Source organism: Drosophila albomicans, chromosome 2L (assembly GCF_009650485.2).
Source record: "Drosophila albomicans strain 15112-1751.03 chromosome 2L, ASM965048v2, whole genome shotgun sequence".
NCBI classification, from domain to species: Eukaryota; Metazoa; Arthropoda; class Insecta; order Diptera; family Drosophilidae; genus Drosophila; species Drosophila albomicans.
In genome coordinates, this window is record NC_047628.2 from 6,891,027 (window position 1) to 6,916,021 (window position 24,995).

Sequence of the window (24,995 nt, forward strand, 5' to 3'; positions counted from 1 at the left end):
AAGTGAAACACATGAATTTCTTTAAGATTACGGCAACTGGGAATTATTTTAAGCGTCATTCATATTTTTAGATATCGAGGAGATTCATAACTGAACTGAGTCGCCTTGATAACAGAAGTGTCGTAGAATATTATAATCTTGAGGTACTTAAAGTCATTTTTAGTTTTTCCAATTAATAAGCAAACTATTTGATATTTTATTTATAAAAATAAAGTAAAAATGTGACTCACCTCTTCCTCTAAGTTAATTAGCAAAGGCAAGCTCACATAAATAGTGAGCGGCAGCATCCATCTAATAAGAAGCAGCAAGTCCTTATAGCATAGTGTATCTTTAGGTAGAGCCATGTAACCAATTTGCACAGCATCAACAATTAAGTTGAAATATATAAACAGTAAAGGGATACCATAAATTTGCACCATCCCATCCTGGCAAATCGAGTGCAGTTTATCACTAATGTAGAGTCTTTTCCCCAGCTCATGGAGGGACAAAGAGCCACATTGAAGATGGTATTTAATTCGAGCTCTTTGTGCTTGCATCAAATGATTTATAGCATAAGCTAAGGCACTATAGCAGCTAATTATATAAAATTCATAATTCTCACGTATTAAATAGTTGAAAAACAAAATTGAATACTTCAATTTGAACTGAATATCGTAAATTGCCAAAACTGCAGTATCAAATATTTTGTAAATGCAGAAGATGACCCAAAGTCGAAAAAGCCAACGCGAAAACCGTGTATTCAGGCTGTGAATACGCATTTCTCGTGCGGCATTGGATATTTGGCGTAGCAGGATAACTTGGGAGTTCTGATAAATATATAGCCATAGGATAGCAATCAATTGGCTAAAGCAGCTTACCAAGATCTCTAAGTAATTCATGGCATTAATGGTTATTAAAATAGCATGTTGATGATCATGAAACCACAGATGCGGTACGCACATTATACCGGAAACAAGAATTCCAATTAGTAGAAAACGTACGAAGTAGCACGTCCAAGACTGCTTAAGTACGTAACATTCCTTATAATCTGAATAACCCAGATCTGAAATTCCCAAGTAACGTTGATATAGCACAAAACTAAAGAGTCGCATTTTTCTAGAGTGGCACGTGCGTGAACTGATGAAACACTCACTCACAACTGACTTCATACTGAGTGAAAGAACAATAAATAACAATATGGTATACTATATTTTGGGAACACGAGTAGAATAACTTTGTGGGGTAGGACATTTGCAATTGGCACAGTTTGTACTGAAATTTGTATAACCTTTTTGATTAATTAGAACCTTGTAATGATTGAGAAGCAGAAGGTTTTAATTTCTTTAAAAGTAGTATACAAAATTAATGTTACGACACATTCAGTGTAGCTTAATTATTGTTTTCTTTAACCCTAAGAAAAGGTTAGAGCATATTTCACAGCCGATCACTTCTCGTACTAGTTTTCACTTCCATTGCATTAATATTTCATTTTTCATATTGAATGGATTAACTAAACTACCAATGTGGGAAATCGAAATACTTGTTGCCATTGAAATAGTCAGGAATTAATAATTAATCCCCACTGTGTGCCAGATCCAACAGTCTCTTAATAAATTACTTTAAGCTGATGAGTTGCTCATAGAAATTTTAGTAAGTTAAATGGCCAAAAACATAATAATAATGCTGCTTAAATTATCTAATATGTTTTACATACAATATTCTAAAATTCAATTTAATGAAACTGAGCGAACTTAAAGCAAAATGCTCTTACATTAATATAATAAAGATATAAGGATTACGTACCTCGTCGCCAAGTTGACTACATGAAAATGGTAAAGCCGCATAAAAACCATTTGTTAATACCCAGGGAAATGGTCTTATAGATAAATGCTGCGATAGGTAGTACAAACTCGACGGAAGGGCAAGTGTGGAAAATATCAGGTGTAATATGATTAGAGGTCCATAGATGATGTTTACATGCTGCTCGGCAAGAGACAAAATCTCGTCATGTACTTTAATGTTACGCAATACAATCTTCTTTAATTGTTTTAATGGTTGTTTTTCCTTCATTGCTGATTCAAGCTTTAGCCTATATTTGTGCAAAATCTGTGCCATGACAGTGATCAATGCGGCATAGAACGTCATCAAATAGTTGCAGTAGTAGGTATGCAAAATGGAACTCGAAAATAGTCGGATATAGGAAAGATCCGTAAAAATGAGAGATCCATATTGAAATAGTGTATTCAGAGGGTACATTAAACAGAAGCTTAGCCAGCACCACAACATCCAACGGGGCACTTTAAGTTCATCACAATCCTTCGACAATCTCTGAAGGCGTCGCAAAAGATTCAGTTGACGTCGCTGCTGCATCAGCGACCATAGAAGTTGAATCATCAAGGATATTGATTCACTGGCGTAGGCCATATGTACGAAGAAATCAACCACAATGAAGGTAGTTAAGTCGAACATAATTTCCCATTCCTTTATCGAGTAGTAAGCACACCAGAATAACACAGTTTGCAGCACACTGTACTTGATGTAGAACTTCATACTTTGCTTAAGTCGATAACACTTTCGGTTTGAATCGTAAATAATTCTTGTATATAGCATTCCATACAGGAATTCCAAGTAAATTTGCAGCGTTTCTTCCATTCTAAGGCTTCTAAACTGGCACTGACAATACTCATGAATAAAGTATTGTCTATGTCATGAAATGAAAAAGATGTGGTTGAATACTCCGTTCCAACTGTGGGCTCAGAAAAAGTGTATACTTTTATTACACAACTCAACTTATCACCTAAGTTTATTAATAAATGTGAGTTCTTAAAGATTGAATTTTTAATTAAGTTGCAAAAATCTATTTTTTATGATTTGCTAATATATGATTTTTATACCTCAATCATCTTAAAAGACTCTTTTAGGGTATTGGTGTTTCATCATTACATGAATCCTTTTATACTAATTTAATGAATTCCTAACTTCTGCTGGCGATTTTCAACGTTTATAAGTCAATTACATACCTAAGTCTCTTAGGATTTAATTTGTATGCAATTAAACCAACCAGCACTGAAAATTTTCTGAATATTACTTTAATTTGTTAAAGTGTACATGATAAGCGACTGCAAGTGATTAAAATTGATATGCGCAATGCCTATTTTTGGGAAACGCAGTTCATTTTTCCAAATTAGTGGAACATGGCTAGATCGTCTCGGCTGTTGGCGCTGATCAAGAATATACTATATATAGTATATACTTTATACGGTCGGAGATGCCTCCCTCTACCTGATACATACATTTCCTGTCGGCACAAAGTTATAATACCCTTCTACCCTATGGGTAGCGGGTATAAAAATGACCTGCGGATGTCAAGGATGTTATCTAAAAAATGTAAAAATTGCGTGCGTCTGTCAAGGATATGAAACCGTATAATAGCACAAGCGGCAAAACGGCGTCATGGCAGGTAGATGTAAACCTAGATAATTTTAAGATAATATTACTTTAAAAATAAATTAACTGAGGCTCTGGGATCAGTCTGATTTTGAAATCCGTCTAGTGCAGATCGTTTCTGTTTTCAAAGCCCTCAAAAGTTAAAAAATAAGAAAAAAACATAAACCATTTATTATCATGCAAAACCAAAGTTATTGCAATCTCTGTAATGTTGTGTTGTCCTCAAAAGGAATGGGATACCATCATCATTTGCGTTCAGAGCAGCATAAGATGAGAGTAATAGAACCGATTAATAGCCGGTTAAAGAAGATTTCGGCAGCATTCACTGGCCGCTTACTTCGATATAAGTATTTAAATGAGTGGACTGGAGTAAAAATGCCACCAGAGTTCTTAAATGAAGCAGGCGAAGCTTACGTTCCTCATTTATCAAATGTATTGAATAGTTATATGTCGGCCAAAGTCAATTTTGAATTGTTTGCTCAGTATACACTTTTGAAGGACGAAGTGGAATACACGGATATTAAATCATTTCAATCAAATATGACAATTGAAATCATGTGCTGCAACTTACAACAATCATTTAAAGAACATGCAGAAACAATAATTACCAAAATTGATGAGTTTCAGGAGAGTGATAGTGGTTGGCGGCTAAATTGGATTCTTCGTTTGGAAATGAATTTTAACAAGTACATGCCAATAAGAGGTGCAGCATTTATTGAATTACCATATAAGCTTAGGCACAAGAAAGCAGTTATCAATGTGCAGAACAAAGATGTATTCTGTTTTAAGTGGACTGTTATTGCTGCTTTATCGAGGAAGCGAATGCCTTATAGATGTTCATCATACAATGTACGAATTTTTGATGATTTTATCAAAATAAACGATGAAATAACACTAAATTTTAGTGGCTTAACATTTCCATTAAGTCCTCGAGACATTCAAATGTTTTTGGATTTGAATCCGACAATAAGCATTACGCTTTTCGGGTACGACTCAGAGAATGAAAACGTGTTTGGACCCATTTTTTATACAAACGAAATAAAGGACCATCACATAAATATGTTGTTGGTGGAGGACGAGAACAAATATCATTATACATGGATCCATAAATTGTCAGCGTAAGTTCTGTGCATTTTTATTTTCTGTGCATGATTTTGAAATTAAGTGCATTTTTTATTTCTAGTTTATTTGCATCACAAACTGGGAGATCTAGGCAGAAGAAATGGTATTGTGACATATGTCTCAACTCTAAAATGAGTGAACAGGACTTCTTGAAGCACAAGGAGATGTGCAATGGAAAACTTTGTTCATTGCCCAGTCCTCTGAATGCGTTGTTAAAGTTTAACAACTTTCAAAAAACATTACCAGTGCCGTTTGTAGCTTATGCAGATTTTCTTCAACCAAGAAATTCAGAAGTAAATTCGAAATTCCCAATGTGCAATGGAAATATACCACAAGCATATGCATACTATATAAAGTGTGAATATGATAATAGTTTAGATAAGTTTGTTGTTCAAACGAGAAGTAATGGTATATATTTTCTTATGAGTCTGATTCATGATTTAACAAATATTTATATTAAGTATATAAGTAGGAAAGAATCCCCAATTATGAGTTCAGAAGAAGAGGAGAAGTTTCAGCAATCAATTAATTGCCATATTTGTGAGGGAGCTTTGGATTTACATAAGATTAGGGATCATTGCAATATGACAGGTAAATACAGGGGTGCTGCACATATGGCATGCAAATTGAAATATAGAATTGAACCCTTTATACCAGTATATTTGCATAATTTCTCTAAATATGATTTTAAATTACTTATTAATGATCTTTTATCCTGTTCCGGTGAAGTTAAATTACTCCCCACCAATAAGGAAGAGTACATTTCAATTTCAAAAATAATGAAAATTTGTTATAAAAGGGATCTGGAAATTCGTTTTCTAGACTCACATCGATTTATGCCATCTGGCTTGGATACTCTTGCAAATAATCTAAATGAAGAGCAATTGATTACAGTTAAAACTCATTTCAAATGTGAATCTCAATTCAAATTGATGCGTAGACAAGTGACATTGCCTTATCAAGATACACATATTAAACTTGAAGAAACTTCTTTACCACCAAGAGAAGCATTCAACAGATTGTCAAACCAAACCGAATTATCAGAGAATTTAGAGGAAAATTATACTCATGCACTTAACATTTGGAATGATTTTTCATGCAAAACTCTTGAAGACTATTTGGAGTTGTATTTGAAAAGTAATGTGTTCTTATTGGTAGATGTGTTTGAATATTTTCGAAAGCTTTGTCTACGAATATTTTCTCTTGATCCAGCTCATTTTTACACAATACCTAGTTTATCGTGGGAGGCAATGTTAAAGACCACAAAAATAGAATTAGATATCTTCACAGATATAGATCTGCACACATTTGTTCAATCAGGTATTCGTGGAGGCTTAGTACAGTGCTGTCATCGTTATTCACTGGCTAATAATAAGTATATTTCCACATATGATCCATCCAAAGAATCTTCATTTTTAATGTATTTAGAGGCGAATAATTTGAATGATTGGGCAATGTCTCAACCTCTTCCATATGCGGGATTTGAATGGTTATTAGAAAGTGAACTTCAAAATGTTGATGTTTTAAAGATCCCAATTGATTTAGAGTATGGCTATATTTTTGAAGTGGACTTGGTATATCCATATAATATTCACGATTATCATAACGATCTTCCATTTTGCCCGAGTAAAAGATTACCCGTGCAATCGGCAAAAGTTAAAAAATTAATTGCCGACTTGTGTGATAAAAAAAAATATATTATTCACTATAAAAATTTACAGCAATGTCTGAGTTATGGCTTAAAATTAAAGAAAATTCATAGGGGCGTTCGTTTCCTTCAGAAGCCATGGCTTAAAACATACATAGATCTGAACAAATCGCACAAAGCAAATGCTAAAAATAATTTTGAAAAAGATTTTTTCCAATTGTTAAATAATTCCGTGTTTGAGAAATCAATAGAAAATGTTGATGAAAGGGTTGATGTTAAATTGATTTCTGAGTGGGAATCTGCTTCAATGGATGATGGCAGTGGTCGGAAAAGAATATGTGCTAGATATTTAATTGCTAAAAGTAATTTTCACAGTTGTCAACCATTGAGTGAGAATTTTTGTGCTATACAAATGAAGAGAGTGAATGTTTTGTATAATAAGCCCTTATATTTAGGGTTTGTTCTATTGGAATTATCAAAGTGGAAAATGTACGATTTTCACTATAATTATATGAAACCTAAATTCTGTGAAAATGTAAAATTAAATTACATCGATAACGATTCATTTATATATACTATAAAAACAAATGATTTTTATAATAATATTCGTGGTGATATTGATACACCGGATTATTCTGATGAAGCTGCAGAGAAATTTAAAATTAAAGGCTTTAAAGATAAACTTAACGGAAAACCAATACTTGAGTTTGTTGGTCTTCGATCAAAAATGTTTGCGTATAAAATTGATGGAGATGATAAAAAAACAATTGAAAAATCCAAAGTTCTCAAACGAAGTGCTGTGGATAAGTTAGATTTTGATAATTGTAAAAAATGTTTAATATCAGAACAAACACATTTATATAGTGATGACGATAAACGTATCATTGAAAGTAACCACTTTGATACAATAGCTCATGGACATATTTATCTAGCGCTTAATGTACATAGAGGAATGAGGGATTAGTTGCAGATATTGAGAGGTAAAAAATTTAACAATTAGAAGCTCTTTATCTTTAACTATAAATGTATTAACATTAAGAAAATTATGAAAAGAGACAATTTTAATTAATAAAATAGAATATAAACTGATTACATTAATTTATGACATTGCTCATATAGAAAGTACATATGTATATCCAACTAGCATTTCTTATTACGTTATTGAAAACATGAAAACAATCATTGTACTCCTTTATAACCATCTAGCATCGAACAATAGTGCCATTTTATACCAACATTAAAAGTCGCTTTAATTTAAAATTTAAATAATAACATAACAACATTTGAATACCAAAAATATAAAATGTATGTGTAGATATATGTATTAGTGATCTAAATATTATAATATATTTAAAGTAATTGTTAATTTAAGTAAGATATACTGTAAACTGTATTAAATAAAAATGCCAAAATATCTGGTAAACCCACTTTTTTTAAGGATGCTCAAGGATCTTAGAAACTGTAAGACATTTTATGACATTAGTTATTGATGTGCGCATATATTTTAATGCGGAATTGAGAAATTGCCAGAAGTAAACTTAACTCCAATTTTGGAAAACAATATGTTTCGACTTTTGTAAAGAAAAATAATATTTTGGCAAATGCAAGAAAAGTTCAAGAAATGTCATTGAAAAAGTACCGCTTCAATCAAATTTTTAAAAATAGAACAATACGAAATCCAAAATCTTACACAGAACTACAGGAAATTATTTTAAGCATCATTCATATTTTTAAATATTGACGTGATTCATAATTGGACTGTGTTGCCTTGATAACAGAAGTATCGTTTGTAGAATATTGTAAACTTAAGGTTGGTTATTGAGGTTCTTAAGGTCTCTTTAAGTTTTTCCAATTAATAAGCACGCAATTTGATATTTAATTTATAAAAGTATACGAAGTATGACTCACCTCTTCCTCTAAGTTTATTAGCAAAGGCAAGCTCAAATAAATAGTGAGCGGCAGCATCCATCTAATAAGAAGCAGCAAGTCCTTATAGCATAGTGTATCTTTAGGTAGAGCCATGTAAACAATTTGCACAGCATCAACAATTAAGTTGAAATATATAAACAGTAAAGGGATACCATAAATTTGCACCATCCCATCCTGGCAAATCGAGTGTAGTTTATCACTAATGTAGAGTCTCTTCGTCAGCTCATGGAGGGACAAAGAGCCACATTGAAGATGGTATTTGATTCGAGCTGTTTGTGCTTGCATTAAATGATTTATAGCATAAGCTAAGGCACTATAGCAGCTAATTATATAATATTCGTAATTCTCACGTATTAAATAGTTGAATAACAAAATTGAATACTTCAATTTGAACTGAATATCGTAAGTTGCCAAAGCTGCAGTATCAAACGTTTTGTAAATACAGAAGATGACCCAAAGTCGAAAAAGCCAACGCGAAAACCGTGTATTCAGGCTGTAAATACGCATTTCTTGTGCGGCATTGGATATTTGGCGTAGCAGCATGACTTGGGAGTTCTGATAAATATATAGCCATAGGATGGCAATCAATTGGCTAAAGCAGCCTACCAAGATCACTATATAATCCATGGCATTGCCGGTTATTGAAATAGCATGTTGATGATCATAAAACCATAGATGCGGTGCGCATATTATACCAGAAACAAGACTTCCAATTAGTAGAAAACGTACGAAGTAGCACGTCCAAGACTGCTTAAGTACGTAACATTCCTTATAATCTGAATAACCCAGATCTGAAATTCCCAAGTAACGTTGATATAGCACAAAACTAAAGAGTCGCATTTTTCTAGAGTGGCACGTGCGTGAACTGATGAAACACTTACTCACAACTGAACTTCATACTGAGGGAAAGAACAATAAATAACAATATGGTATACTATATTTTGGGAACACGAGTAGAATAACTTTGTGGGGTAGGACATTGGTAATTTGCACAGTTTGTACAGAAATTTTTATAAACTTTTTTGATTAATTAGAACTTTGTAATGATTGGAAAGCAGAAGGTTTTAATTTCTTTAACAGTAGAGTGCAAAATTAATTTAACGACACTCTACAAGTTTTTGTTTTTTTTTAATTCAGTGTAGCTTAATTATTGTTTTCTTTAACCCTAAGAAATGTTAGAGCATATTTCACAGCCGATCACTTCTCGTACTAGTTTTCACATCCATTGCATTAATATTTAATTTTAGACAAATCGAATTGTCCGACTATTGATGAAGGGAACGAATTAACTAAACTACCAATTTGGGAAATCGAAATACTTGTAGCTATTGAAATAGTTAGGAATTTATAATTAATCCCCTTTGTGTGCCAAACTAAATAGTCTCTTAATAAATACTTTAAACTGATGAGTTGGCCATACAAAATTTCTATTAAGTTAAATGTGAGTAAGACCAAAAATGAATAATTATACTGCTTAAATGATCTAATATGTTTTACATACAATATTCTAAAATTCAATTTGATGAAACTGAACGAACTTTAAGCAAAATGCTCTGACATACATAAATATAATACAGTTATAAGCATTACCTACCTCGTCGCTAAGTTGATTATATGAAAATGGTAAGGCCGCATAAAAACCATTTGTTAATACCCAGGGGAATGGTCTTATAGAAAAATGCTGCGATAGGTAGTACAAACTCGACGAAAGGGCAAGGGTGGAAAATATCAGGTGTAATATGATTAGAGGTCCATAGATGATGTTTACATGCTTGGCTCTACTCCCGCAAGCAGACGAAGTGACATATCTAGGAGTACACCTTGACAGAAGACTCACATGGCGCCGGCACATTGAAGCCAAAAGAACACATCTAAAGCTAAAAGCCAGCAGCCTTCATTGGCTTATCAACGCTCGGTCTCCCCTTAGCCTTGAATATAAAGTCCTGCTGTATAACTCGGTACTAAAACCTATATGGATGTACGGCTCCCAGTTATGGGGGAATGCCAGCAATAGTAATATAGACATAGTCCAGCGAGCTCAGTCAAAGATCTTGAGAACCATCACCGGGGCACCGTGGTACGTTTGCAACGAAAACATACAACGCGACTTACCAGTCAAAGAAGTGATCGCAGAACAGAAAGAAAAGTACTTTACCAAGCTACTGTTGCACCCTAACCACCTGGCGAGAGGTCTAACAAGGTTGAGCAACCAATCACGTCTTCGTCGCAATGACTTACCTACCCAGCGACCGACTTGACGCGCAACCAGAATGCAGTTTTAACACACTGTTAGATAAATTTTAATGTTAAGATTCGTAAACTTATTGTTAGTCTCAAAATTTAGGAGAAGATTCAATAAATAAAAGCGAAGCCCCCAAAAAAAAAAAAAAAAAAAAAAAAAAAATGCTGCTCGGCAAGAGACAAAATCTCGTCATGTACTTTTATGTTACGCAATACAATCTTCTCTAACTGCTTTAATGATTGTTTTTCCTTCAGAGCCGATTCAAGCTTTTGCCTATATTGGTGCAAAATCTGTGACATGACAGTGATCAATGCGGCATAGAAGGTCATCAAATAGTTGCAGTAATAGGTATGCAATATGGTACATTAAACAGAAGCTTAGCCAGCACCACAACATCCAATGGGGCACTTTAAGTTCATTACAATCCTTCGACAATCTCTGAAGGCGTCGCAAAAGGTTCAGTTGACGTCGCTGCTGCATCAGCGACCATAGAAGTTGAATCATCAAGGATATCGATTCACTGGCGTAGGCTATATGTATGAAGACATCGACCACAATGAAGGTAGTTAAGTCGAACATAATTTCCCATTCCTTTATCGAGTAGTAAGCACACCAGAATAACAAAGTTTGGAGCACACAGTACTTGATGTAGAACTTTATACTTTGCCTAAGTCGATAACACTTTCGGTTTGAATCGTAAATAATTCTTGTATATAGCATTCCATACAGGAATTCCAAGTAAATTTGCAGCGTTTCTTCCATTCTTAGGCTTCTAAACTGGCACTGACAATACACATGAATAAAGTATTGTCTATAGTATGGCATGAAATGAAAAAGATGTGGTTGAATACTCCGTTCCAACTGTCGGCTCAGAAAAAGTGTATACTTTTATTACACAACACAACGTAACACCTAAGTTTATTAATAAATGTAATTTCTTAAAGATTTTATTTTTAATTAAGTTACAAAAATACATTTTATTTATGATTTCCTAACATAATAGACGATTTTTATACCTTAATCATCTTAAAAGACTCTTTTAGGGTATTGGTGTTTCATCATTACATGAATCCTTTTATACTAATTTAATGAATTCCTAACTTCTGCTGGCGATTTTCAACGTTTATAAGTCAATTACATACCTATGATAAGTCCCTTAGGATTAAATATGTATGCAATTAAACCAACCAGCACTGAAAATTTACTGAATATTACTTTAATTTGTTAAAGTGTACATGATAAAGAACTGCAAGTGATTAAAATTGATAAACGTAATGCCTATTTTGGGAAACGCAGTTCATACTTCCAAATTAGTGGTTTTGTGCTGTCAGCATCCTGAGGATAAATGAAACAAATCTTAAAAAACCAAAAATACGGAAACTTAAATATACAAATATTAACGAAACAAGTAAGAAAGCTACAGTCGAGTGTGCTCGACTGTGAGATACTCGCTACCCATTTTGAATAAAAGCAAAATATTCTGGTATTATTTTCTAAATATTCCGAAAATGCTCCAAAAATACTACAAATATATACCTAACGGTATATTTGTTATATCGATATAGCACCACATTCAAAATATACCATAGACGGCACAATGTACCAGATTCTCGGCCAATTCAGACTCACACCCCTAGTAAGTAGGCGTTTTTGCCCATACAAAATTCTTCAATAACTTCCACAATTTTTATCTGATCGCATCAATTTTCAGAAATCATAAATACTATAAGTTTTATTGTATATAGTACATCAAAATTTGCTCTAGCTTTAAAATTACGCTTGGTATTCGATTTTTTGATTTGCGTGGCGGAAGTGGGCGTAGCAAAAATTTGAAACAAACTTGATCTGCGTGCAAACATAACAAATGCTGTCTGAGGGACAGACGGACGGTATTTCCTGCCGCCATGGGTAGCGGGTATGAATACCAGATGGTTTCTGAATCTTTTTTAAAATTCTCAATAATCACCCTTAAGAAGGCAAAAGAAGATTTTAGAAGAACTGACCTACGCACAGTACCTAAAAACTGTAAAAAAAAAAAATTACCTGCGGATGTTAACTAAAAAATGTAAAAATTGCGTGCGTCTGTCAAGGATACGAGTATGAAACCGTAATAGCACAAGCGACAAAACGGCGTCATGGCAGGTAGATGTAAACCTAGATAATTTTAAGATAATATTACTTAAAAAATAAATGAGCTGAGGCTCTGGGATCAGTCTGATTTTGAATTCCGTTTAGTGCAGATCGTTTCTGTTTTTAAAACCCTTAAAAATTAAACAAAAAAAAATTTAATATCATGCAAAACCCAAATTATTGCAATCTCTGTAATGGTATGTTGTTCTTAAACGAAATGGGATACCGTCAACATGTGCGTTCAGAGCAGCATATAATAAGAGTAATAGAACCGATTAATAGCCGGATAAAGAAGATTTCGGCGGCATTCACTTGCAGCGTGCTTCATTATAAGTATTTAAATGAGGGGCCTGAAGTAAGGATGGCTGTGGATTTCTTAAATGAAGCATTCGAAGCTTTCGCCCTTCATGGTGAGAATTTATTAAATAGTTATGCTTCGGCCAAAGTCAATTTTGAAGTGTTTGCTGAGTACATACTTTTGAAGGACGGTGTGGAATATGCGGATATTAAATCATTTCAATCAAATATGACAATTGAAACCATGTGCTGCGACTTGGAACAATCATTTATGGAACATGGAAAAACAATAATTTCCAAAATGGATGAGTTTCAGGAGAGCGATAGTGGTTGGCAGCTACTTTGGATTCCTCGTTTGGAAATGAATTTTAACAAGTACATGCCAATTGAATTACCACATAAGCTAAGGTACGAAACGGCTGTTGTAAATGTACAAAACAAAGATGTATTCTGTTTTAAGTGGACAGTTATTGCTGCTTTATCAACGAAGCTAAAGCTTAGAACATCATCATACGATGTACGAATATTTGATGATTTTATCGAAATAAACGATGAAATAACACTAAATTTTAGTGGCTTACCGTTTCCTCTAAGTCCTCGAGACATTAAAATGTTTTTGAATTTGAACCCAACAATAAGCATTACGCTTTTCGGGTACGATTCAGAGAACGAAAACGTGTATGGACTCATTTTTTATACAAAAGAAATAAAAGAGCATCACATAAATATGTTGTTGGTTGAGGAGAGAAACAAATATCATTACACATGGATCAACAATTTGTCAGAGTAAGTACTGAAAATGTTTATTACGTATGCATTATTTTCTTATTAAGTGAATTTTATATTTCTAGTTTATTCTCATCACAAACTGGGCAAAAGAAATGGTATTGTGACATATGTCTCAACTTTAAAATGAGTGAACAGGACTTCTTGAAGCACAAGGAGATGTGCAATGGAAAAGTTTGTACATTGCCCAATCCTCTGAATGCGGTGGTAAAGTTCCAGAATTATCAAAAATCATTACCTCTGCCGTTTGTAGCTTATGCAGATTTTCTTAAACCAAGAAATTCAGAAGTAAGTTCGAAATTCACAATGTGTAATAGGAATATACCAGAAGCATATGCATACTATATTAAGTGTGAATATGATAATGGTTTGGATAAGTTTGTTTTACAAACGAGAAATCATGGTATAAATTTTCTTAGGAGTCTAATTGATGATTTAACAAATATTTATCTAAGATATTTGAGTAAGAAAGTATCACCAACTATGAGCTCAGAAGAAGAGGAGGAGTTTCAGCAATCAATTACTTGTCATATTTGTGAAGGAGCTTTGGATTTAGATAGGGTTAAAGATCATTGTGATATAACAGGAAAATTCAGAGGTGCTGCACATAAGGAATGCAAATTGAAATATAAAATTGAACCCTTTATACCAGTATATTTGCACAATTTCTCTAAATATGATTATAAATTTCTAATTAAAGTTCTTGCATCCTCCTCCGGTGAAGTTAAATTGCTCCCTATCAATAAGGAAAAGTACATTTCAATTTCAAAAATAATCAAAGTTTGTTATAAAAGAGATCTGCAAATTCGTTTTCTCGACTCACATCGATTTATGCCATCTAGCTTGGATATTCTTGCAAATAATCTAAATGAAGAGCAATTGATTACAGTTAAAACTCATTTTAAATGTGAATCTCAATTCAAATTGATGCGTAGAAAAGTGACATTGCCTTATCAAAATACACTAATTAATCTTGAAGAAACTTCTTTACCACCAAGAGAAGCATTCAAGAGCTTGTCAAATGAAACCGATTTATCAGAAAATTCAGAAGAAAATTATACTCATGCACTTAACATTTGGAATGATTTTTCATGCACAACTCTTGAAGACTATTTAGAGTTGTATTTGAAAAGTAATGTGTTTTTATTGGTTGATGTTTTTGAATATTTTCGAAAGCTATGTCTACGAATATTTTCTCTTGATCCAGCTCATTTTTACACAATACCTAGTTTATCGTGGGAGGCAATGTTAAAGACCACGAAAATTGAACTAGATATCTTCACAAATATAGATCTACACACATTTGTTCAGTCAGGTATTCGTTATGGTTTAGTACAGTGCTGTCATCGTTATTCACTGGCTAATAATAAGTACATCTCCACATATGATCCATCTAAAGAATCTTCGTTTTTAATGTATTTGGAGGCGAATAATTTGAATGATTGGGCAATGTCTCAACCTCTTCCATATGCTGGGTTTAAATGGTTATTACAAAGTGAACTTCAAAATGTTGATGTTTTAAAGATCCCAATTGATTTAGAGTATGGCTATATTTTTGAAGTGGACTTGGTATATCCATATAATATTCACGATTATCATAACGACCTTCCATTTTGCCCGAGCAACATATTACCCACACAATCGGCAAAAGTTAAACAATTAATTGCCGACTTGGGTGATAAAAAAAATTATATTATACACTACAAAAATTTACAGCAATGTCTCAGTTATGGCTTACAATTAAAGAAAATTCATAGGGGCGTTCGCTTCCTTCAGAAGCCATGGCTGAAAACATACATAGATCTGAACAAATCGCACAGAGCAAGTGCAAAAATACTTTTGAAAAAGATTTTTTCCGATTGTTAAATAATTCCGTGTTTGAGAAAACAATTGAAAATGTTGAAAAAAGGGTTGATGTTAAATTGATTTCTGAGTGGCAATCTCATTCAAAGGACGATGGCGGTGGTCAAGAAAGAATATGTGCTAGATATTTAATTGCTAAAAATAATTTTCATAGTTGCCAAATATTGAGTGAGAATTCTTGTGCTATCCAAATGAAGAGATTCAATATTTTGTATAATAAACCTTCATATTTGGGGTTTGTTCTAATGGAATTATCAAGGTGGAAAGTTTACGATTTTCATTATAATTATGTGAAACCTAAATTCGGTGAAAATGTAAAATTAAATCACATCGATAATGATTCGATTATATATACTATAAAAACAAATCATTTTTATAATGATATTCGAGATGATGTTGATGTCAAATTTGATGCATCGTATTATTCTGATGAAGCTGCTAAGAAATTTGAAATTAAGGGCTTTAAAGATAAACTTAACGGACAGCCAATACTTGAGTTTTTTGGTCTTCGATCAAAAATGTTTGCGTTAAAAATTGATGAGGTTGATAAAAAAACAGTTTAAAAATGCAAAGCTCTTAAGCGAAGTGGATAAGTTAGAGTTCAATAATTATAACAAATGTTTATTATCAGGACAAGAACTTTTATGTAGTATTATTGAAAGCAACCACAATGATACAATAGCTAATAGACACTTTTATCTAGTGTTTAATGTACGTATTAGTTGCATATATTAAGAGAGTTAAAAAATTTTAACAATTAAGAGCTTTTTATTTTCAAATCTAAATGTATTAACATAAAAAAATTACAAGATGAGACTATTTTAATTAATAAACAAAATTTTTAACTTATGATATTTGTATACCCATTTTTAATATAGGAAGTACATATCATACATATGTCATTGAAAACGTCAAACCAATTATTGTACTCCTTCATACCTTTAGTTTTACGTACATATGTATAATGCATTTTTTCCGATACTTAAAATTATTTCTGTTAAAATTATTAAGCTAAACCTTGTAACTCTGAAACTATACAAATACATACAAATGATAAAATAACTGATGAACCTTTTCTTTAATTGTTGAATGACAAAAATCGACTCTTTATCAAAAAAAACAAAGAAGAAATTCAGTCTTTAGAGCTGTATGTTGACAGAAAATGTATTTATGAATAGGATAAGTAGCCGGAGTCGACTGTCCCACTGACTGACTCTTAATCTCTTTGCGCTGAAGGATCTTAGAAACTAAAAGACATTTTATTACATTATTATTGACTTAACACTAATAGTGGTGCTAATCACAAACAATATGTCAATATGTTTCGCCTTTGGTACAATCAAAATAATGTTGGAAAAGTAAGAAAAAGTAAGAAAAGTCCAAGGAAAATCATTGGAAAAGATCTGCTCCAATCCTATTTTTCAAAATGGAATATGAAATTCAAAAACCTACATAGAACTACCGGGCGACGGTCTCTCCTCTTTCAATATCAGTATCAGCACATCTTACGCCAAACACATAAATCACACAAAAAAATATTACTCATACGCAGCTTGGACTCCAAGTTAAGTTCTACCGCAACACAAATGTAGAATATACATATATGTATGTATATGTATGTACACATAAGTTTTGCCTCTCTCTCCTCCTCTATCACAATGACGTACTTTGCGACTTCCTGCCTGTATTAAGATAACCTCAATAGTTCAACTCAGCTGCCAACATGAATGAGATGGAGCCTGAGCATTAGACGTGCATTGTTAAGTATTATTAGTTTTATGTGATACTTGTTTGTTGCTTTTTGGCATTGATCATAATTCATTTGTCAATAGAAGCAAATGTCAGAATAACCATAGATACGCAAATAAACATATTACATTTGCTTACATTTTAAATTTCCTTTTGCATGTTTTGAACAAGACGGCTTTATCGTCTTTAAATTCTGTTAAATCGACTAACAATATTCTAAATTAAGAATCAAATCTTATCTGACAGTTTAAAAACAATTTCAATCCAAAAAGGGTGGTCTCATTTCTTCGAGTTTGATTTGTGTATGAAATGTGTTAAAAACTACAGTAGCTTTGTATTGATAATTTAAAGTGATTTTTATTTAATAAAATGTTAGTTTATTAATATATTAGGCGGCCTGCACCGATTGCTTTTGTGAGGAGCTGATCTTATCGCCCAGGCTAAGGGCCATGCCCTGAAAGAATGGTCATATTAAAATTATTATTAGTAAACATAATAACAGAAATTCCCAAAACAAACTAACCTGACTCTTGGCACGAATTCGTATGTGACCGGTGACTTTTGAGTCTGGATCATCGACGGGCTTCTCAATGCTGAGATTAGCTAAAGCGTTCTCTCCGAAGATGGATCTGTTAAGATCGAAATGTGTCATTATTAAAGATCCTAGAGCAATAAGTTTAGGTACTCACTTGGCGTACATGTTGGCGGCCATAAAGCCGCATTGACCCGATAATGCTTTCTCGGGCGTCAGGCATTTCATGTTTGTGCTCTTCAGCAGATGCTTGAGATACTCGTGCAGATCTGTGAAGGTGGTGTTTACGGTGACCTTGTTTTCCCACTCAAAGTCTTGCCACATCTGACGGAACTCGGTGTCGGTGCAGCTGGCCGGGATAATGTAATCCATGATATCAATGTGTATGGTATTGAGTACCACAACATTTGTATTCAGCGCTGTATCATAAACTGTAAAAGTACATAATTTTTACAATAACTGATTAGTTAATATTGAAGTAATCAAGATTTACCAATGTTGCCAAAAATGATGCCGTTCTCGGTGGATGAGACCTTCACATTGGCTTTAATATTGCAGAAATCATGCGGCGCCAACACAACGGGTTGCGGACGTTCCACTAGCTTCAGATCACCTAATGTGGCCAATTCCAGTGTGCAGTTTTGCAGTGTGTCATCTATGAATATAAGTATGGACAATCAATTAATTCAGGGGCATTTTAATTGATTGATGTCACTCACTTGTCTGGTTCACAATTAGCACATCCAAGACAATGTCATATTGATTTACATTGACGTAGGCCTCGGCATAGACAGGATCTGAGAAGCCCGTCAGCTGTGTGACCTTGTTGAGCTTATTGTTGGGCGACGATACGTCACTGATCTGGGCATTTTTGGTGCCAGCTAAAGCCTGATTCAGACTCGACTCGAACACATTCTCGCCTAGCTGATTGTCGCGTCCATTTGAGAGCTGAGCAAAACAGACTGGCGAATCTGGTTGTACCTTGGCTGTGGCACGTTGCTTCTCCTTTAGCATGCGTTGATCCTCCTCATGCTGTGCGTCCAACATCTTGCCCAGGGCATCACGACAATCGTGCATAAATACAGCAACAGCTTCGGGTGTGCGCTCGCTCAAAGTGCGCAAGCAAATCATGATGCGATCGGAATCATCGTATGTTATGGGCTTGGTGGGGAAACCAGATTTGCCAAGATGCAAAATGGAGCTCATGATAAGCATCACCTGTGTTGTGACACGATTCTGTGTGCGTGCATCCGGTTGCAGTTCAGCATAGCGTAGGGCCAACTTGGTCAAGGTGGCTGAGAGGGCGGCACCAATGAAGAAGTCGCCATCCATTAAATACTGTCGCAATGGCGGACGTTTCTCCTTCTTAGCAACACTGTAAGAATAAAGGGAGATATGATAGTAAATTGCTGGCAAGTATTTTCTTGGTTTGTCGTTACTTACGGAGCCAAGCTGTAGGCGCTCTGTGTAGCATAAGTGCCATCGGATGTGACCTTGTTGCTGCTGTTTGTGGTGTTGTTGGCATCGCTGCCAGACTGTTGCTGCTGTTGCAGCTGTTCCTCGCTCTGATCACCGGCCAAATGACGCTGCTCCGCATCCACCATGGGAATGTCGCCCAGCGTTTGCTGTATGGCCGCAATCACTTCCAAGATCTGTGCACCCTCCACATACTCGCCCAATATCCAGACAGCAGCACGATGTATCTTCGACGACTTGATTTGTGGGAAGGCCTCAATCAAATGCTTAATGATCAGCGCTCGCAATGCCGGGAACTTCTGGATGGCTTCGCGTATAAAGATCAGCACATCAACGGCAGCCAATTCATTGGTATCCGACAAGAACTCAACCAGTACGGGGATCACACTGCCGGCCACGTCGGGGAACTTGATTGAGCACGTGTGCAGGGTGCGCACCAACAGCTGGCGATATTTGCCCGTATCCTCGTGCTCCACATTGTGGGTCTTGGCCACCTCCTTCTGGAGGACCTGCACCATCTCATTGATGTTGCGCGAATACACCAAATCCATGGCTAGAGCCAAGGTCTTGCGACGCACCTCAATGTCGGGTGCGGCCAGCACACGTAGCACATCCATAACCAGATCCTGCATCACTTTCTCCATGTGCTCGTTCTCCTTCATTGCAATCAAACGATCCAGCACAATCAGTTTCACATTATTGTCGCTCTCCTTCACAATTAACTCAATGTAACATCCAGCGGCTGCTTTGATCGCTGTGGGTGCCAGCGAGAGTGTGATGAGTGTGCCGGCGGCTTCGTAGCGCACGGCATTCGATGAGGAGTTCAGCAGATTGTAGATGCAGCGTATAAAGCGGGAACGCTCAGCTGGATTTGCATGACACACCTTATAGATGAGCTCCACGATCACCAGCTGCAATATGTCACCAAAGCTCTGCACCTGATCGATACACGACGCCAAATAGTTGAGAGCACGCTCCTGATCGGCATGCAGGAGCATGAGGAATGCATTGCGCTTGCACGACATGTCCTGCTGTGTGTCCAGGAATGTGGCAATCAATTCGGGTCCATCGGGAACCAGCCAATCAAAGTTCTTGTAGATGGTAAAGATCGCAAGTACCGCATTGCGACGTACATACGAGTGACGATGATCGAGGCAGGCGCGTATGGCCGGCATCAGAGGCTCGAGTAGCTCGGGCTCCTTCAGCTTGCAGAGGAAACGCAGTGTGGAGCCCCGTAGAAACTCATTGGGATGTTGTAGATCCTAAACAATAAGTCGATGAGTAATGAGTTAAACAGTTAATCGATATCTGCGTTGTTGATTCGATAACTCACCTTGCGATAGGCGTCGCACACTAGTATCATCTCTTGCAGCAATTTGCCATCGGAAGATGTTTTGGGTACAATCTCCCAGAAGATGAGCAGTAGCTTCTTGATCGTATGATTCTGCACGGGCAGCACGAAGCGTATGATGGTCATAATGAGACCTGGATACCGTTCGCCATTTAGCAGCAGCTTGATCACCTTTTTGAGTGTCTCAATTTTTACATTCGTGTCGCCTTTTTCGAGGTCTTGCTTCAGCTGCATCTCGTTCGGCACCTCGAGATCCGGCGAGTTAATGATGGTGTAACACGGCACTTGGCTCATTTTGACAATTGGTGTTAACCAGCAATGCTGTCCACGAATTTAATTCAGTTTCTGACAGTTATCTTTATAATTTCAAGGCGTTTTAGTTCACTGTTTGCCTGAGACCGACATACAATTCACTTGACGTGTCATTTGTTTCGGACCAAAGTAACTGTGTGACCAGATGGCCAACTGCTTTCTGTGTGAGCCAAGTGCGGCCAGATATGCGCAATCAAGGCTGGTCACACTGAATCAGTCAGCTGTAAGCAATGCTCAAAATATCAAACAGTTTTTCGGGAGATGGCGCCACCCGCCATCGTGCTAGGTCGCAGCGTTGCCATTTGCCGGGTTAAATTTGAAATTTGATCAAAATCGTGAAGATTGAATGCAATAGGTATTTTTATCATTAAATGATAAAGCTATGAATTTAAAAGTTTAGTCAACATTGTTTATATATTAAATTTTTTAAATTCTGAAAATAATAATGTGTAGCCACTAATCTGTAGAACACTTATTTGGTTTGTTTTTTGGTTTTCAAGATACATAGAAAGTTTAAGAACTGTCATAAAGTCTTTTCAGATATGTGAAACATATTTTTGTTAAATCTGAAAGTAATACAAAAAAAAATATATATATCAAATTCTCCGTAAGATTTTTATATATTGGTAAATCATAATGTCTCATACCGCGAAAGACAACATTAGAAAGGGTTCTACGCAACTTGGTCATTTATGCGAACTGAACGTGAAGAAAACATCTACGCAACGTCGCCTGGTTTCGATTATTGCAACTATATCTCGAGCATCCCGAAATGTGGAAACTATTTACAATATGCTAATGAAGGGAGTCAATATATTTCGATTGAATTTTGCGCATGAATCGCATGAAGCACACACGGAAACCATTGAGTTGGTTAACACTGCTCTTCATCGCATTAAAACCGAGACTGGACAATCAATTTCCGTGGCTTTTGGTGTTGACACTCGAGGTCCGCAAATTCGCACTGGCTTATTAGAGGGTGGCAATGAGATTTTACTCCGCAATGGAGAAAGTATACGGTTATCCATAAATCGAGATCTTTACGACAAGGGCAGCAGAGAAGCTGTGTATGTCGACTATCCAAACATTATAAATATGGCCAAGCCAGAAGATCGAGTCTTCGTCGATGATGGCAAGCTCTATTTAACCATACTTGAGGTGGGCGTGGATGGTCTTCTCTGTGAGGTAATTCAAGGCGGCTGGCTCGGCAATAATTGCAACGTTATATTGCCAGAGGTTGAGATTGATTTACCAGCTGTCTCTGAAAAAGATATGGACGACTTGCAATTCAGCGTGAGGGCTAATATTGACATCCTATTTGCATCGGGCGTACGATGTGCCAAGAACATTAAGGAGTTACGAGCTGTACTCGGTGATAAGGGCAAACACATCAAAGTGATTGCCAAAATAGACAGTAAAATTTCATTGAGTCGTGTACCGGAAATAATGAATGCAGCTGATGGATTGCTGTTGAGTCGAGCCGATCTGGGCACACAAATACCAATTGAAAAGCTTTTCATTACCCAGAAATCGGTATTGGGGCAGTGCAACAAAGCTGGCAAACCCGTAATTGTGGCATCCAATGTACTTGAGTCAATGCGTGTCAATCCATATCCGACCAGAGCAGAGTGCTTTGATCTGGCCAATGCTGTCATTGATGGCGTCGACTGCATTTTGCTCTCCTCCGAGGTGGCAATAGGTCTGTATCCCATGGAAACGGTGAGCATGTGCGATACTCTCTGCCGTGAAGCTGAAAAGGTTGTTTGGTATCGCAATCTCTTCGATGATCTGGTTCACGAAACACACGGCGAACTCGACGCCTCTCATTCGGTGGCCATAACTGCTATTGAGACAGCCCGACGCACAAAGGCCACATTGATCATTGTACTTACAACATCGGGACGCTCAGCTGCCCTACTGAGCAAGTTTCGACCACGTTGTCCAGTTCTGGCGGTTACTCGATGTGAGAGGGCATCTCGATGGGTCAATTTACACTGTGGTGTATTGCCATTACTGTATACCGCCGATTGTGCGGAGAACTATTCAAGTGATGTCGATGCGAGAGTTAAATTTGCTCTAACAACTGCTAAGAAGTTGGAATTAATAAATGATGGCGATCCCATTGTCATTGTAAGTGCTTGGAAGGATGGCGGAGGTTTCACCAACAATGTCCGTGTGGTTTACGCATTTTTCGAGGCCGATCAAATGGATTGTCTTTTCCGTGCAGATCAGAATAATGCTCGAAAGAATACAGTGCTGCAGGCTGAACCCACGAAATTGGGTTCTTCAATTTTAAAAGTATCAACCAAAGGCTCGGCCAAGTATGTCTAATTACTTGATACGATTTGCAGTTTCTTCGAGATTGTGTTGCGCCGAACCCTGCTAAACGGTTGACTATCAAATTCTGTCAGGTGAAATATTATGAAATATTAGGAAGTCGTTAAAATTTTTTGTATCATTGTTTAGTGCTGTGCATAATATTTAGAAATAAACACCAAATACTACCTTTCAGTCTTGGGTGATACGTGATAAACATGCATTTCTTAATTGGTTTTACATAAGTCACTTTGTTTGATGCTGGTCTTACACTAGTCGGCACAATTATTTTGACGAAACTCTTTTTGACTATTGAACTTAGCTTTGCTTGAATTCGTCAAATAACGGTGCGAAAATGAGGCGCAAAACAAAGAATCTATTTTTAGCTATGTGCATGCCAAATTTTATTTCGTTTACCTTTTGCATTCTCTTTCTACTGATAAGAATGCATGCAGACAACGGCTTTTTGCGTGGCACAAGTATTTTGACAGCATCTTTATGGAAATATTTTTACACTTTTAAGCACGCGAAATTTAAAGAACTTCTGTGTTTAACTTTGAGCAATATTAAACCTTGTTATTAAAATAGAAAGTTATTAACAATTATTAAATAACATGGGTAAAACAGCTGAGCTAAGTTTGGTTACCAGATCTTCAATGGTAGCAAAGTTTAACGCTGGAATATCAGTCAAAGACATTGCCAATGAGTATAATGTGTCGCGTCAAACTGTGCACTACCAAATCAAAAAAGTTTAAAAAGCATAATGACATGCGTAATTTAAGAAGATCAGGTGCTAAGCGCAAAACAGATCTCAGCGATGACCGAGTTCTATTACGGGAATTTAAAAAAAATGTTTTACTAAAGCCCCAATCCGCAGCAGATCAATTTAATTTGTCAGCTAAGACACCAATTAGTGAGCGCACAGTTCGTAGACGATTAAAAGAATATGATTTTAAGACTTATAAAGTCAAAGAAGTCCCATATATAACAAAAGCAAACAAGCTCAAAAGACTGTCATTTGCAAAGGAATATGTCAATAAGCCAAAGGAGTTCTGGAGGAGCGTTCTATGGACAGATGAAAGCTCCTTTGAGTATAATTCATCAAAAAATAAAATTTTTGTAAGATTACCAAGGGCACAAAGGCAGAAAAGGCGGCCCGTTTGCCAAAAAGTAAGCCATGGTGGAGGCACTGTGATGTTCTGGGGATGTGTAGCGTTTAATGGACTGGGTGACTTCGTTCCTGTCACTGGTTCGATGAACCAAGGCCAATATTTACGGATTTTAAATGATAATGCATTTACTTCTGGAGACAGGCTTATTGGTCAATCCTTCATTCTGCAACAGGATAACGCCCCATGCCACAAAGCTAAGATGATTACAACATTTTTGAAAGATGTTGGTGTTACCACTTTGGACTGGCCACCTCAAAGTCCAGATTTAAATATAATTGAAAACATCTGGTCTCTTATGAAACGTAAAAGAACAGTATCGTTAAATAAAACCAGAGAGGAGACAATTTCTGAGGTCACTTCCCTTTGGGAAGAGATATCTCCAGAGATCATCCGAAATTTAATCGATTCAGTACCGGATCGCCTGGAAAAAGTTATTGAAACTAAAGGAAATTATATATTTTACTAAATACCTTTTTCCCGTTTAGTTTTGTTTAAGTTTAAACTTTGTTATTCATATTAAAATACACTTGTCAAAATACTTATGCCACCGCTTGAAAATTACATAAGCTTATATTTTTTCAAGTTCATATGATAAAATGTTGAATTCATTATTTTTAAGTTTGTATTAGCACTAAGTAAAGCAG

At 35.8% G+C, this 24,995-nt stretch overlaps 3 protein-coding genes across 3 annotated transcripts; 1 reads left to right on the forward strand and 2 right to left on the reverse strand.

Moving 5' to 3' along the window:
• Positions 1 to 7,192: 7,192 nt before the first annotated feature.
• Positions 7,193 to 8,752, reverse strand: LOC127565103 (gustatory and pheromone receptor 39a-like). The gene is made up of 3 exons (XM_052002229.1): positions 8,629 to 8,752; positions 8,105 to 8,394; positions 7,193 to 7,213 (listed from the first exon to the last, which is right to left on the reverse strand). Exons 1-3 carry the CDS (start codon positions 8,750 to 8,752, stop codon positions 7,193 to 7,195), a joined length of 435 nt encoding a protein of 144 aa, XP_051858189.1.
• Positions 8,753 to 17,523: 8,771 nt separating this feature from the next.
• LOC117564172 (coatomer subunit beta) lies at positions 17,524 to 21,249 on the reverse strand. Its single transcript, XM_034242839.2, has 7 exons — positions 20,534 to 21,249; positions 19,168 to 20,462; positions 18,444 to 19,099; positions 18,218 to 18,379; positions 17,882 to 18,155; positions 17,716 to 17,821; positions 17,524 to 17,646 (listed from the first exon to the last, which is right to left on the reverse strand). Exons 1-7 carry the CDS (start codon positions 20,843 to 20,845, stop codon positions 17,581 to 17,583), a joined length of 2,871 nt encoding a protein of 956 aa, XP_034098730.2. The 5' UTR covers positions 20,846 to 21,249; the 3' UTR covers positions 17,524 to 17,580.
• A 137-nt stretch (positions 21,250 to 21,386) lies between these two features.
• On the forward strand, positions 21,387 to 23,392 carry LOC117564173 (pyruvate kinase). Its single transcript, XM_034242841.2, has one exon. The coding sequence runs from the start codon at positions 21,500 to 21,502 to the stop codon at positions 23,192 to 23,194; it is 1,695 nt and encodes a 564-aa protein (XP_034098732.1). The 5' UTR covers positions 21,387 to 21,499; the 3' UTR covers positions 23,195 to 23,392.
• Positions 23,393 to 24,995: the final 1,603 nt, after the last annotated feature.

Coding starts and splice junctions, on each gene's coding strand:
- LOC127565103 (XM_052002229.1), bottom strand. CDS start 8,752: ATGGATTATATAGTGATCTTGGTAGGCTGCTTTAGCCAATTGATTGCC. Junction 8,395..8,628: donor CAATGCCGCACAAGAAATGC/GTATTTACAGCC, acceptor AAGCACAAACAG/CTCGAATCAAATACCATCTT. Junction 7,214..8,104: donor TAATAAACTTAGAGGAAGAG/GTGAGTCATACT, acceptor ATACATTTATAG/TTAAAGATAAAGAGCTTCTA.
- LOC117564172 (XM_034242839.2), bottom strand. CDS start 20,845: ATGAGCCAAGTGCCGTGTTACACCATCATTAACTCGCCGGATCTCGAG. Junction 20,463..20,533: donor TGTGCGACGCCTATCGCAAG/GTGAGTTATCGA, acceptor CTTATTGTTTAG/GATCTACAACATCCCAATGA. Junction 18,380..18,443: donor GCTAATTGTGAACCAGACAA/GTGAGTGACATC, acceptor TTATATTCATAG/ATGACACACTGCAAAACTGC.
- LOC117564173 (XM_034242841.2), top strand. CDS start 21,500: ATGTCTCATACCGCGAAAGACAACATTAGAAAGGGTTCTACGCAACTT.